At 40.7% G+C, this 16,483-nt stretch overlaps 1 protein-coding gene across 5 annotated transcripts in view; it reads left to right on the forward strand.

Moving 5' to 3' along the window:
- The window catches only part of PRDM5 (PR/SET domain 5), a 258,616-nt gene that overhangs the window by 13,140 nt on the left and 228,993 nt on the right, over positions 1-16,483 (forward strand). For 4 of the 5 annotated variants that reach the window (XM_018049168.1, XM_018049170.1, XM_018049171.1 and 1 more), the window contains exon 2: positions 15,931-16,014. The exons of the other annotated variant lie outside the window; for it this stretch is intronic. In XM_018049168.1, coding sequence (XP_017904657.1) covers positions 15,931-16,014 — 84 coding nt within the window. The remainder of the gene's footprint in view (positions 1-15,930; positions 16,015-16,483) is intronic. 5 annotated transcript variants of the gene reach the window in all.

Here is a 16,483-nt window from a genome sequence, read left to right on the forward strand (position 1 = left end):
TACCAGCTATTTGGAATGCAGTAGTGAACAAAATAGAAATTCTGGCTCTTGCTTAGCTTGCTTTTTAGTGACAGAAGCTGGGACAGAAAATTGACAATGAAAAATTAGAAACATTTTATACTGTGCTAAAATGTTGAAAGTCCTTCAGAAAAAAAGAAAAAGTAGAGCTGGATATTGTTGACTTGGCAGAGTGTGTGGGTGTGTGGTTGGATGTTAATCTAAATAGGTGATTGGTCCAGGTAGTCCTCACTAAGTGGGGGAAATATAGGCAGTGACTTAAAGGATGGGAGGGAAGGAGCTAAACATTGCTAGAGGAAGAAAGGCAGCAGTTAGAGCAAAGGCCCCAAGATGAGAGTTTGCGTGCTGTGTTCAGGGAATAAGGAGAGCAGTGAGGCTGGAATGGTTTTGTCGGGGGGCTGTGCACTAAGAGAAGAGGCAAGAGAGACCGTGAAGGGCCTTTCAGGCTACTGTGAAGCCGTCGGCTCTACGTTGAGTGGAATAGGAAGCCACGGCAGAGTTTTAGGCCAAGGAGGGACGTGATCTGACTTGACTTTATCAAGGATTGCTTTGACTGCTGTGTTGAGAATAGTTAGCCTCAGAGTAAACTAGGAGACTTGTTAGGATTCTTCTGCAGTAATCCATGTGAGAGGTGATGGCGGTTTAGACCAAGATGGTGGCGATGTTGGAAGTGTAGTTTGAAGACAGAATGTGCTGATGAGATAAGTGGAAGAAAGGTAAGGATCAAACATGATTCCAAGGATTTTAGCCTGAAAAATTGGGAAGATTGGATTGTCAGCCAGCAACTGAGATGAGGAAGATTTTGGTGGAGCAGATTTGAAGGGGGGAGATCTGGAATTTGGTTTAAGGCATATTGATTTTGACAAGTTTATTAGATAACAGGCGTCAAACAGGCAGTGAGATAACAGCTGTTGCACCAGTTCCTCCTTCCCATGCTTTATAACATAATTTTCGTCTGTTTCATGTGTCACAAACCTTACAGTACACTTTTACTCTTTTCCCTTTATACCATCAATTATCTTTTAGAGCAATTAAAAAATAAGACGTATTGTGTTATTTACGTTTATTTTGGTTTCTGGAGCTCATCATTTCTTTGTTTTGAATTACGTTTTTGTGTGGTATCCCATTCCTTATGTGAGAACCATATCCTTTGAACATTTTTTGTATCACAAGTCTAATGGCAATGAGTTTTCTCAGTTTTTGTTTTCTGAAAAAAGTATTGCATTTGTGTTTGAAAGATACCTTCTCCAGATTGACAGGTTTTTTTTCTTTCTCATTATATTAACGATAATTACTTCTTTTTTTTGACTTACAACTTACTTGACTTACAAGCAAACTTTCCAGAGGTTATAGCATATAAGTGTTATGTTCTTCACACATTCTCTTTTTTCCCCTTCTACTTTTCAAGATTTTTCTAATTTTCTTTGGCTTTTAGCAGTTTGAATATGATGTGTTTAAAATTAAAAAAAAAAAAAAACTTGCTTCTTTTATGTGTAGTTTGATGTCTTTTATCATTTTTGGAAGATTCTTAGCCATTTTCTCTTCAAATATGACTTCTGGCCCAAACTTCCTTTCTTCTTCTGGGGCTCCAATTACATGCATGTCAGGCCAGGTGACGATATTGTCTCGCAGCTCTTACACACTTTGTTCTGCTTCATTTTCCCCATTTTCCCACTCGGTGTCGTTTTAATAGGTAATCTCTATTGCCTTCAAGTTTACTGCTTCTTTTCTCAGTGTGTCAAGTTGCCTGGTGATTCTGTCAAAGGAATTCATGTTTGAAACTATGTTTTTTATTTCTAGCATTTCCACTGGATTCCCTTTTGTAGTTTCCATGTCTTAGTTGAAATCTACTATATTCTTGCGTGTTATCTGCCTTTTCTAGTAGATTCTGTAACAAATTAACCATAACCAGTGTCAAAGTGCTTGTCTGATAGTTCTAATGTCTGTGTCATTTCTGCATCTGATTCTGCCACTTGCTCTGTTTCTTCACGATAGGCTATATTTTTTCTCTTTGCTTCCTTGTATTTTTTTTTCCTTTGCTCTCTTTTTTTTATTGAAGGATAATTGCTTTGCAGTATTGTGTTGGCCTCTGCTATACCGCAGCATGAACCATGCCCAAGTATACGCGTCCCCTCCTTCCTGAACCTCCCTCCCACCTGCCACCCTATTCCACTCCTCTCGGTGGTCGCAAAGCCCTGGTTTGAGCGCCGTGTGTCACGGAGCAAAGTCCCACTTGCTGTCTATTTTACATATGGTAATGTATGTTTCCATGCTATTCTTTTTTTTTAAATTAATTTATTTTAATTGGAGGAAAATTATTTTACAGTATTGTGATATTTTTTTGCCATACGTCAACGTGAATCAGCCTTAGATACACATGTGTTTCCCCCCCATCCTGGACCCCACTCCCTCGCACACACACCCCTACCTCCCCACCCTGTCCCTCTAAGTTGTCCCAGAGCACTGGCTTCATGCATTGAACTCTCCCAGGTCATCTGTTTTACATATGGTAATGTATATGTTTTAGTGCTATTCTCTCAAATCGTCCCACGCTCTCCTTCCCCTTCGTGTGTCCCCAATCCTGTTTTCTATGTCTTCATCTCCATTGCTGCCCTGCATATAGGTTCATCAGTACTGTCTTTCCATATACGTGCTTTAATATACGATATTGGGCTTTCTCTTTCTGATTTCCTTCGCTCTGTATGATAGACTCTAGGTTCATCCACCTCATTAGAACTGACTGATGCATTCATTTTTTGTAGCGGAGTAATAGTCCATTGTATATATGTACCACAGATTCTGTATCCATTCATCTGTTGATGGACATTTAGGTTGCTTCTGTGTCCTCAGTTCAGTCGCTCAGTCGTGTCCGACTTGTTGTGACCCCATGGACTGCAACACGCCTGGCTTCCTTGTCCATCACCGACTCCCAGAGCTTACTCAAACTCATGTCCATCGAGTTGGTGATGCCATCCAAGCATCTCATCCTCTGTCATCCCCTTCTCCTCCTGCCCTCAATCTTTCCCAGCACAAGGGTCCTTTCCAATGAGTCAGTGATTCACATCAAGTGGCCAAAGTATTGGAGCTTCAGCTTCAGCATCAGTCCTTCCAGTGAACATTCATGACTGATTTCCTCTAAGATTGACTGGTTTGATCTCCTTGCGGTCCAAGGAACTCTCGAGAGCCCTCTCGTATGTCCTAGCTATTGTAAAAAGAACTGCAGTGAACGTTGGGCTACATGTGTCTCTTTCTGTTACGGTTTTCTCAGTGTGTGTGCCCAGTAGTGGGATTGTTGGGTCATATGGTAGTTCTGTTCCTAGTTTTTTAAGGGATCTCCATATAGTTCTCCACAGTGGATCAGTTTGCATTCCCACCAGTGGTGCAAGAAGGTTCCCTTTTCTCCACATCTTTGCCAGCATTTATTGTTTATAGATTTTTAATAATGGTCATTCTGCCTGTGAGGTGATAACCTCATTGTAGTTTTGATTTGCATTTCTCTAATACTGAGTGATCTTGATCATCTTTCCATGTGTTTGTTGGCCATCAATATGTCTTCTCTGGGGAACTGCCTGTTTAGGTCTTCTGCCCATTCTTTGAATTGTTTGTTTTTCTGGTATTGAGTTGCATGAGCTGCTTGTATATTTTGGAAATTAATCCTTTGTTATTGTGTGCAATTATTTTCTCCCATTGAGGGATGTCTTTTAATCTTGTTTTTTGTTTCCTTTTGCTGTGCAAAGCTTTTAATTTAATTAAATCCCATTTATTTACTTTTGTTTTTATTTCCATTACTCTAGGAGGTGGGTCAAAAAGTATCTTGCTGTGATGTATATCAAAAAGTGTACCGCCTATGTTTTCCTCTAAGAGCTTTATAGTTCCTGGCCTTACATTTAAATGTATAGTTCCTGGCCTCACATTTAAATCTTTAGTCCATTTTGAATTTATTTTTGTATATGGTGTTAGAAGGTGCTCTAGTTTCATTCTTTTGCATGTAGCTGTCCAAAAATCCTAGCACCACTTATTGAAGAGGCTGTCTGTTTTTATTCTTGCCTCCTTTGTCAAAGATAAGGTGCCCATAAGTGTGTGGGTTTATCTCTGGGTTTTCTGCCTTGTTCCACTTGTCTATATTTCTGTTTTTGTGCCAATACCATACTGTCTTAATGACTGTAGCTTTGTAGGATAGTCTGAAGTCAGGAAGGTTGATTCCTCCAGCTCCATTCTTTTTTAAGACTGCTTTGGCTATTCGGGGTCTTTTGTGTTTCCATATAAATTGTGAAATTTTTTTGTTCTTGTTCTGTGAAAAATACCATTGGTAGTTTCATAGGGATTCCTTTGAATCTCTAGATTACTTTGGATAGTGTAGTCATTTTCACAATATTGATTGTTCCAATCCAAAAATGTTATATCTCTCCTTCTGTTTATGCCATCTTTGATTTCTTTCATTAGTGTTTTTTTTTTTTTAATAGTTTTCTGCATACAGGTCTTTTGTCTCTTTAGTTAGATTAATCCGTAGGTGTTTTATTCTTTTTATTTCAGTAGTGAAGGGGATTGTTCCCTTAACTTCTCTTTCTCATTTTTCATTATTAGTGTATAGGAGTGCAAAGGAGTTCTGTATGTTAATTTTATATCCTGTGGCTTTACTGTATTCGTTGATTAGCTCTAGTAATTTTCTGGTGGAATGCTTAGCGTTTTCTGTGTATAGTATCATGTTACCTGCATCTAGTAAGGATTTTGTTACTTCTTTTCTGATCTGGATTCCTTTTATTTCTTTTTTCTTCTGATTGTTGTGTCTAGGACTTCCAAAATTATGTTGAATAATTGTGGCAAGAGTGGGCACCCTTGTCTTGTTCCTGATCGTAGAGGAAATGCTTTCCGTTTTCATCACTGAGAATAATATTGGCTGTGGGTTTGTTGTATATGGCTTTATTATTTGAGGTGGGTTCCTTCTATGCGTACTTTCTGGAGAGTTTTTAAAATCATAAATGGGCGCTGAATTTTGTCAGAAGCTTTTTCTGCATCTGTTGAGATGATTGTATGGTTTTTATCTTTCAGTTTGTTGGTATGGTGTATCACATTGATTGGTTTGCATATACTGAAGAATCCTTGCATCCCTGAGATAAGTCCCACTTGATCATGTTGTATGATCCTTTTGATATGGTGTCGGAGTCTGTTTGCTAGAATTTTGTTGAAGATTTTGCTTCCTTGTATGTTCTTAATGTTTTTTTTTTTGAATGCCAGTGTCGTGCGAAACAATCAAGAGTATAGTAAATAGTATTTGTGCTTTGAAATATATGCTTTTGTTTGTTCCGGTTATTAGTGGAGGAGTTTGGATCAGTCTGGATAGGAGATAAGGTGGGTTTGCGTTATGCTGTTTTTGTTTCTTTCAGTGAACCACAGGCTTCCGTTGCCTTGTGGCTCGGGCGGTGCTCCGGGTCTCAGTGTCTGTGGCTGCCTCAGTCAGGCTGGTAGGAGGTCAGACGGGCCTGCTTTCTCTCAGTGAGCCCCAGGCTCCGGGCCCTTCTAGGCTGCACTGTGGCTTGGGCGGTGCTCCAGGTTTTTCTCAGTGTCTGTAGCTGCCTCCATTTTCTTCTGTCCCTGAGTGCCTGCACCATAGAGGGGTCCTCTCACCCAGCTGCACGCTCTGCCCTTCCCCTGTAGTAGACTACTGTGTTGTTATTTGAGCTCCTGCTCTCTGTCTTGGTTCAGCTTCACTCTTATCTAGGGTTGGTTTATCAGCCTGAGCTCTGGGAGTTGAATTTCCATAGTGTTCCTATCTCTCTTTCCCATGAGAGCCAGACGTTTGTCTTGCGTCAGTGGTTGATGTTTTGTGGGAGAGTGCTTCCTGTCCCTCACCCGACGGGAGGAATCCTCTGAGGGTTGTGGTACAGCTTCCTGAGCCTCCTGCCGCTCCTTCAGTGGCAGTGGATCTTTGCTTGTGTCTTGGAGGTGACAGAGTGTGCTGCTTTTCTTCTTACAGGGCAGAAAGGTCAGGGTGGGAGATGCAGGGTGCAGCGTGTTATGCAGCAGCTGCTGTTCTCTTATTTGCCTGCACCACTGAACGTGGCTCTGTCCTCCCTTCTGCCCCCCAGTTTCCCTTATATGGGGACGTCCTTGGAAGGGAGTCTAAGCATGTGAGCTCCCCTTGGGTCTGCGGCTGCCAGTGGTTCTAACACAGGCAAGCTGTTTCACATGCATTCTTTAGCAAACTTAAAATGTTAGTTGATTTCTTGCTTGTATGGTAGTGGGCAGCTCCTCCTCATGATTTGCCATAGATAACCTAGTGCTCTCCTCAAGAGAAGTAATTATTTTATAGTTAATCAACTTTTCTTATTTTTACGGTAGAAGTGAATCCTTGATGAGTATTGAACTTTGAAAAATTTAACATTAATGGCATTTCTGTATATTCTTACTTACTGTTTTTATTACTTAATAAATCTATCAGTTTTGAAAAATATTTTAAAATCTCCCACTCAGGTTCTTGCATTTCTCATATTTTTATGCTGCTGGTTTTTTACTATTCTGTGTTCTTCATATATACACTGTATATCATTACATAATGTTCTGTTTTATTCTGTTTGGTGATTTCAGCCATTAATTGAACTGTCTTAATATACCATGCCTTTGTTTTCTTTGCCTTTATCTGTATATTTTTATCTACCCAGTTCAATAATTTTTTTTATTACTTTACCTTTTTGTAATCATGTGTAGCTAGGTTATATTTCAAAATGCAGATTTATAATCTCTTCATTTAATAAGAGATTTTAAACTTCATATTTAGTGTAATGACTGATATAACTAACTTTTATTCTTGTCATCTTTATGCTCATCATTTTATTGTTGTTGTATTTTAATTTTCCTTATTTTTGCTGTCCAAGTCACTGTTCATCCTTTTCCCCTCTCTTATTAAGTGCAACTCATACCTTAATTTGATGATTTACTTACTCTTCCCCTTTCATAATCAGATGTGCGTGACTTTTATTTGATAGCTGGTGCTCAGCCGTTTTCTCCACACACATGATTTTCCCCACAGGATGCTCATTTCTGGGTTACTTCCCTCTTCTCCTTGCTGTCGCCCACTGCTCTCTCCAATCTCCAAGTAGGTTGGAGATGCATTGGAGATGTGTTTATCTTCCTGCCTGCCCACCACCCCCCTAAGTTTTGACAACTTATACATATAACGTTTCATAGAAAGAACATGTCTGAGTATCTTTCTTTTGGTGATGACAGTTGAACAGTACTCATAAAACATAACTGTACTTGAGTAACTAACAGTTACCAAAGATCATCGTTGTACAGTTTTGAAAAATGTACAAAAAAAATACAATTATTGGAGAACAGTTGCTCTACAGTGTTGTGTTGGCCTCTGCCACACATCATCACGAATCAGCCACAGGTACACATATGTCCCTCCCTCTGAGCCCCCTCCCAGTTCCCAGCCCACTCTGCCCCTCTGGGTTGTCACAGAACAGAGTGGAGCTCTGTGTTGCACAGCGAATTCTCCTGGGCTGTCTGTTTATACACGTGGTAGTGTACATGTTTCCACGCTGGGCTCTCAGTTCGTCTCTCTCCCCTGTTCTCTGTGTCTGGGTCTGCCCTCCTGCCTTGCGGATAGTTTCGTCAGTACCCTATTTCTAGATTCCACATGGATGCTTTAATATACAGTATTTGTGTTGCTCTGACTTCCTTCACTTTGTATAATAGGCTCTACGTTCATCCACCTCATTAGAACTGACTTGAATTAGTTATTTTTTATAGCTGAGTCACATTCTCTTGTCCGTATGTACCGCAGCGTCCATATCCATTCATCTGTTGGTGGACATCCGGGCTGCTTCCACGTCCTAGCTCTTGTAAGATGTGCTGCCGTGAACGTTGGGGTACATGTGTCTCTTTCAATTACGGTTTCTTCATGGTATGTGCCCAGTAGGGGGATTGTTGGGTCATATGGTAGTTCTGTTCCTAGTTTTTAAAGGGATCTCCATACTGTCTTCCATAGTAGCTGTGCCAGTTTACATCCTCACCAGCAGTGCAAGAGGATTCCCTTTTCCGACATCCTCTCCAGCATCTATTATTTGTAGATATTTTAATGATGGCCATTCTGACCAGTGTGAGGAGAAACCTCTTTACTCAGTTAATTGTGTTACATTAATTTTGTGTGTTTGTGCACCACAGATTCATTTTCTTCTTCTGATTTCTGTCATTTGTTCTGGCTCACTTGTTTAGAAACTTTGCAGTTCTTTTTCTCATATCATGTGGATAATACTGTCCGAATCTGTGTATATCATCAAATAGCTCTCCTTCGCATCTGACTGTGAAGGATTTCCTGACTGGATACGTGATTCTCAGGTTGTTGAATTTCTCTTTCAACTTATTCTCCAAAAATATTTAACTAGGCAATTATGTTTTTTCAGTTTTAAAAGTTTTTTTATTGAGTGCTGCACTTGAATCTCCTTAAATTCCCTTACGTAACTGACATATTCTGTTTGTTTATTTTTTTGGCCAAGCTTCATGGCCTGTGGTTCCCCAACCAGGGATTGAACCAAGACCATCAACAGTGAGAGCACGGAGTCTTAACCACTGGACCACCAGGAAACTCCCAACGTAATTCCCTTTAATTAAAGTACTCTCTCCTATAGGTGTTCTGTTTTACAAGTATGGATCTTATTTTTCTGTTTGGTCTCCCTCATAGGCAGCTGGCCCCTTGTATAGGCAGTTTGCCCTGGTGGTTTTACTGATGCTCACGACTGGTTATTGGGGAACACTGTGGTATCAGTCCTGCCCTGTAGCAGAAGGCTCTTGGTTGCTGTGGGCCTGCGGGGGCAGGTGGGCTCTCAGCTCCCTCCTGGCTTTCTGGTCTCCTTGCACTTTGCTGGGCTGCGGGGATAGGACGGACTGTGGGCTGTGGCCCTGCCTTCTGTGACTTCCAGCTTTTTACAGGATTCCCTGGTTCCCAGTCCTCAGCACTGCCTCTTGTGCTGTTTTCCAGTGAAGTACTCAGGCTATTTGGGAGAATGCCTCTCACCTGTTCTGTGCCAGGACCTAGGACTTCACTTTTGCAGCTTCCCATAAACACTCATGGAAGTTGTCTTGCTCGAGAACAAGTGGCTTAGAGCTAGGGTTGAAGGAAAAGGTGCTCCGTTCAGGTTACTATATTCCAGAACCGCTTCCCTTCACCACCCTCCTGCATTTCCCATTTCATACTCCTTTGGTGCGTTTCATACAGATGTTTCTGCTTTATCCTGGGCGCTAGTGCAGTTCTTTGCCTGATGTTTGCTCTGTCAGCTCAGAGTAACAGACAGCTGCAGTAATCTAAACCCCAGAGGTTATGCTCTCTCAGTAACAAGGTGGGCATTTGCTGCTGTCAGTTCAGTGGCTCCAGATGTCAGGGTGGACATTTTTGCAATTCTCTCGGGCTTAAAGTGGCTGCTGTAGCCCCAGTTATCATGATCTAATTCCAGATGAGGATAAAGAGGAAGTAACCAAGGCATTAGGGTGTTTGTTACCTGCCGACTCAGCTCTCATTTAAGAGCTTTTGTGGTAGGTTCATACTATGATTTCTGCTTTCAGGTTGTTAGCTCTCCTCTCCGCCTAAATGGAGAGCTGATAATGTAGTTTTTCTGACTAGATACATTAGTACCCTCACAAAGGTCAGTGTTCTAATACTAAGGAGAAAGGAAAAGAAGATCGGATATTCTTCATATTGAGCTTTTTAGAAATGCACTTTATTGGTGGCTTACTTGAATTGCAAGAGCACACACATGCACAATAGTTGGCCTTGAAATATAATTATATTCTAAGTGGGAACTCTAGCCTCCTTTTGTGAAAAACATTATTTTACATATAAATGATTCAACTGCAGATTGATTCACTTTAATATAACTTGTTTCATTTGTATGTATATGTGTTTTATTTGCTGAACCATTTCAAAGTAAATTACAGACATTATGACCATTCATTCCTCCATACTTCAGCGTAAGGACATTTTCCTAAATAGCCATACTATCATTTTAGCATCCAACGAAAATAAATGATTTCTTAATGTCTTCTAATTTCAGCCCATATTCAAGTTACTCTAAGTACCTCCAAAATGTTTTTATAGCTGTTTATTTTTGAACCAGAATTCTCACAGACCACCTCTTATACTTGGTTATGTCTATTAAATCTCTCTTAACAGTCTCCCTCTTCCCATTCCCTTAAAAACAAAACAAAGCAAAAAAAAAAAAAAAAAACCAGTTACTCTCTGAAGAGAGCAGGCTCTTGTTTGTGGTATATATCACTATCTGGATTTATCAGATTGTTTTCCCAAGGCACATTATTTAATGTGTTTCTCTGTTGGTGGTGGTGTTCAGTTGCTGAGCCACGCCAACACTTCAGCAATCTCATGGACTGTCCAGGAGAAAGGCTCCTCTGTCGATGGGATTCCCTAGGTAAGCCTGCTGGAATGGGTTGCCATTTCCTTCCCCGGGGGTTCTTCCCGACCCAGGGATTGAACCCATGTCTCCTGCATTGCAGCTGATTCTTTACCACTGTGCCAACCGGGAGCCCTATTTGTTTCTTTGTGTTCTGTATTTCTTCTAATCTCAGAGTTAGATATGTACTTAAAAAACACACACACACACACACAGACACACAGAGACACAGACACACACAGACACACACACACAGACACACACAGACACACATACACAGACACACACACAGACACACACACACAGACACACACACAGACGCACACACACACAGACACACACACAGACACACACACAGACGCACACACAGAGACACACACAGACGCACACACACAGACACACACACAGACACACACAGACACACACACAGACACACACAGACACACAGACACAGAGACACACACAGACACACACAGACACACACACACAACACCACCACACTAACGTATGTTAAGCACTTCTCTCTGCCCGCAGGACCCTCAGGAAATGATGCAGTCTCTGTGGTGGGAGACAGGAAGGAGCACAGGCGGCATCTCCCGCTCCCCTCTTAGGCGTTGCACCTTGTGCTCCCTTCTAGATAGTAGGTGCCTGGAGAGACAGGGCAAAGGGAAGAGGTCTGTGCCCTCTGGAGGTGCCTGGAGAGTCTAGCAAACACCCCTGTCACATGTCCCTGTGACAGACCTGGGGACTGAAGGGCTGGAATGATTGGCTTCATACTGTGTCTTAGCAGCAGGCATCTCCCAGCACTGCGTCGACGCAGGTTCCCATTGTGAAGATGTGACTGATAATCTGTGGGCCCACACTGTATGAGCGCCTATTTCACTGTCGCACTTCTGCCTAATGGTCTTAGCATTCATTTGATAATCTTTGCCTGAATCAGTTCCTGCTCCTTTTGTAAATTAGACTCCTCTGTAAAGAAGAGCTTTCTGTCCTTCATCATCTATGGCTGTCTGGTTATTCTGCAGTAGCATTATTGTTGAAAAGAGAAAATGCTTAATTCTTTCTCTTTATTATTTTTTATAGGCTAATATGGCATATGAGGTGTTTCAAAAATTTTTTTTCTCTTTCTGGTGATCACTATGGGCTTAAGAATCTGTTAATATTTCAATTACACTCTTGTTCTCTTTGATTCTCAAATTGTTCTAAGTTTGGCCTATGAACTCTAGGATTTGAAAGCCGAAAGGAATCTTAGAAATCAGCTAATCCATATCTGTGACTTCCCAGGCGCTTTAGTTGTAAGGGATCTGCCTGCCGGTGCAGGAGACACAGGTTTGATCTCTGGGTCGGGAAGATCCTCTGGAGAAGGAAATGACAACCCACTCCAGTATTCGTGCCTGGAAAATCCCATGGACAGAGGAGCCTGGCAGATTACAGTCCATGGGGTCAACAAAGAGTCAGAAATGACTGAGTGACTAAACAACAAGGAGTCTTAGAAATCAGCAAGTCTAGATGTCCACGTTTTATAGCTGAGGAAACTGAAGCTCAGAAGTTTCTTCCACTCTGTTGGGTCACAGATGATTAGCGGCAGAGCAAGGGTTAGCATTCCAGATCTCTCAATCCTCAGTGATTTCCTCAGTGAGTAAAGCTTCTGCAGTAAAGCTTGCTTTCACATTCTTGCTAATACTGTTAGTCAAAATGACAGAAAATGGCCCACATGCTTCCAGTCATACATTTTTTATTAAAAGTTATCGTCTAGTCTGGTGGGTCCCAAGTTGAATGGATACTTACCTGCCTTGTTTAGAAAAGAGCAAAGAAGCACTGTCGTAGCCTCAGCATTGAGCTATTCGGAGAAGTGAGTTTGACTTGGACAATTTGGTGTTTGCAGGTTGAATTTGTCTTACAGTCACATTTTATTTGATCTGCACAGAATTTTGGAAACTTGAAATTCATTGCATATATATATAGAATACTAGTGATTTCATATACAAATTTGAATTGTTGGCTTCAATAAGATATTCAGTGGAGTTGGAAGGCTTTTTAAATGTGCGTGTCCCCCCGGCTCCCCTCCTGGCCACTCCCTGCTCTATCCTGCATATATTTTTGTCTGATGTTGTGCTGCTTTCCTGCCTCATCTTGTAAGCATTTGGGTTAGTGATTCTTTAGATTGTTGGGAGCAAGGAATTCTAGGAAGATTTCTTGAATATAGTCACAGGTTGAAGGTAGTAATAATCAGACACACAAACAGCAAGAAAATGGTAGAGTTGATGGTTTTTTTTCTTGCTGCTAGTATGAGATCTTCAACAGCTAAATCACAAAGTAAAACCAATGATGACAAGTAGTCAGCTAGAAATTTTTGAAATTTTCAAGGAGATAGTTTGAAATGTTGCTCTCCTTCTAGTCATTAATTATGAACCTCACATTGGGTGTTGAATAGACTCGTGCACCTGGTCAGAAATATCCCCTAGAGAAGGGAACGGCAACCCACTCCAGAATTGCCTGGGAAATCCCAGGAACAGAGGAGTCCAGTGGGATATGGTCCATGGGGTTGCAAAGAGCAACTGAAAACACACATGCATATATAATTTATATTATGATGAATCCTGTGAAATTTTCATATATCAAAAATGATCAAATACTAGCAATTTCATACAGTTCAGCCAAAAGAAAAAAGTTACATGTATATGGAGTGCCCACCCTAAATCTTCCTTCCGTTGGTACATTACCCAAGCAAGTTTGAAGCCTGCTGAGGTAGGAGAGGCTTACTCTTAGGTTAGAAGTATCATAGAAAATGGCTAGTGAATAAAGCTGTGTATACATTAAGATTACGATTATGAGGAAGTGCTGCTTGTGTAGTAGAAATGACAGTGAACAGAGGGAGAACGGGGCTGGATAGCAGGTGCTGGGATTCTTAAGGGAAGGCTAAGAGTGGGTTCAGGAAGTATAAAAATTTCATCAAAAGCCAAATATAAATTGTTTTAATTGTCTTCAGTGTTTCTTACCACAAGTAAGTTAACTATTGATATTTTATAATCTTGCAGCCCCAGAAACTCAGGTTTATTTGATCACATCATCCCAGTATACTCACTAGTGTACTTTGAAGGCAATTTTACCAAATCCAGAGAGCTAAATATAAATTTATCTCCTCTATCTGAATTTTATGTCAGTGTATTTCAAATTGAATTGCAGCCCATTGGTGTGTTGTGAAATTAATTTGATTATTCACTTCTGTTAAAACTAGTGTTTTTTCAAAAGTGAAGTAAAGTTGAGTAGAAAATATCAAATTCATTGTACAGAGTAAGGGCAGTGTTATTTCAAGATGTTTACATTTTAATTTTTAAAAGTATGTGTTTCTGTGTACAGTTGACCTTTGAACAGCATGGGAGTTAATCCACACATAATATATAGTTGGCCCTCCACATCTGCGCTTCTTCCACACCTGTGAATTCAACCAACCAGGATGATGTGATTAAAATATCCATGTTTAAGTGGACCCACACAGTTCAAACTGTGTTAAGGGTCAGCTGTGTATATGTGAATATACTAGAACAAGATGCAGAATGTATTTCTTGGCTCGAGTGAGAAATTTGAAAGCTGTATTTATTATAGTTTGGTAGTTTGATTTTGTGACAAAGTGATTGCTCACTATTAGTAGCAAAGCTTTAAACTCACATTCCTGATTCTTTTTTGAGTTTTCAAAGCTTAAGAACTTTAATAATCTTACTCGGTCTGCATCTAAGCAGGCGTTTTCCCCCTGATCCCAGTCGTTTCCTTGGGTTTCTGTCTCTTTTCGGGCTTTTGAACCCGACTTAATTGTTCGATACAGTTTCCTTTCCCTCTGGATTTGTGCCGTGGAGAGGGACTGACTGGCACGGGCACATCTCTTTGGAAAGTGTGTCCTCAGATGGTTTTCTTCTGCAGTAGTTGATGAAGGCTAGATATGTGACAAAGTGGAGTGAAAAGTTGAACTATATGTGCATTAGTACCAAATCCTCAAATTTATTGCTCAAAAAACATCTTAATACTTGGTTTCTGTCTTCAAGGTTGGCTGAAATAGCCAAATAGCAATCTGCCTGTTGGTGTACTTGTTTTTGGTTTATTTAGGATTATAGTTTTGATTTCAGGAGTCTTTCTAGCATTTTCTGCCTCCTAGTTAACATTCAGCAATAGATCTTCCAGACTCTGCTGTTACTTGTGACTTCTCAGAACCTCTTTCCTTTATCTGTCAAGGGAGGGCCTGGGTTGTTGTTACTGTTCAGTCGCTGAGTCGTGTCTGACTCTTTGCGACCTCGTGCACGGTAGCCCCCAAGGCTCCTCTGACCGTGGGATTCTCCAGCCAAGAATACTGGCATAGGTTGCCATTCCCTTCTCCAGGGGATCTTCCTGACCCAGGGATCGAACTTCGCTGCCTGCATTGGCAGGCAGATTCTTCACCACTGAGCCCCCAGGGAACTGTGTTAGCTAGTTGTACTTCCTTTAAGCTGTAACACTTAACTGTTGCCTGGAGTTGGGTTTTCTGTTGTTCATTAAGTCATTTATATTCCTTGAAACACTATTTTGGTGGCTTTTTCCCCCCTTAACAGTGTTCATCAGAAGTTCCACCATGTCCTTATGGAGGGAAGGGTTCTACTGTAGAATAGTCATGGAAGGTTTGGGGGAGGCTCACAAGGACACGTGGGATCCCGTGTCTTCTCTGTACCATGTTTGTGGCGTGCTTGGCTGGACAAGCATGACTCCACTCCCAGTCCCTCCAGCCCCTGCTTGATTGCCTTGTTGTGAAGACGGTTTTGCTCACCATCCACCCTGCCTCACAGATCACTCCTTGTGGGGGCCACTCCTGGTTTTGCCAGCGGTTCTTACCTGGGAATTTGTCTGTACACAGCTTTCCACATCTGACTCCCAGAGATTCTGATTTTAATAAACTCGGGATTCTGAATTTGAAACAAGCGACCCTGGTGAATGAATCTCTTGGTGGTGATTCAAAGCTCGTGCTTGGAGAAGCCCGGGTTCATGGAGTGCCTCCTTGGTTGATTGAAGGATTGGCAGGAGAATTTAAACTTTATTTATGAACAGTCTTTCTTTGAGAGTGGCAAGCCTACTTCTTTTCTGTTCATAATTGGGATGGATTTATGGTTTTTATTGAAATCAGGTGATTTTCTGCCTGATAGGCTTGTCTCTCAAGTCAGGCAAGACTCTGCTTCTCATGGCTGCAGAGGTTTGAAACATTAAAGTGTGATGTTCAGAGTCTTATCAGAATATAAATGTTGAGCAGTTTAACCCTTTTATGTTGGCTCCTGTGTTGTGGTTTCAGGCTGTTTGGCTAAAAATAGATTAAGTTGGATTTTAGATATGTAAATATTTCCTGTTGGGTAAATTATTTAGTATTTTAAATGTGTTTCAATCATTGGGTAGGAAGATTTAGAGAAAAATTTTTCCAGAAGAGAAATAATAATTTATTTTTGTATCTTGATTATTGTACTAATTCATTTTCAATATAATCATTACTACTCAGGGTGAAAAGTTTGGACCATTTGCTGGAGAGAAGAGAATGCCTGAAGATTTAGATGAAAATATGGATTACAGGTTGATGTGGGAGGTGAGGATATGATTTTAAATATTTAAAATGTTTCTCTTTGTACTGTTTAATTCATTTATAAGGTTAACTTAATAGATATTGATACTAGTTGACTGTTTAAGCATTGAATGTTTTAGTTTTAAGGAATCTGAGTACCTTGAGAGTTTAGCATTTAAAAAAAATTGTTGAAATATATAACTAGATAATTATTCTATAACTGAATCAGTTTATATACTTCATCATTAAAAATATTTAATTAATTGATTTATTTGCCTGACCTTGCCAGTTCTTATTTGCAGACTCTGAGGTCTTCTGCCAGTTCTTATTTGCAACCTGTGAGCTGCGAGGTCTTTGCTCTTTGCTGTGGCGTGCAAGATTATTTTTAGTTGCTGTGTAGGAACTCTTAAGTTGTGCCATATGGGATCTAGTTCCCTGACTAGGGATTGAACCTGGGCCTCCTGCATTGGGAGCCTGCACTGGGAGTCTTAGC

Source organism: Capra hircus, chromosome 6 (assembly GCF_001704415.2).
Source record: "Capra hircus breed San Clemente chromosome 6, ASM170441v1, whole genome shotgun sequence".
NCBI lineage: Eukaryota > Metazoa > Chordata > Mammalia > Artiodactyla > Bovidae > Capra > Capra hircus.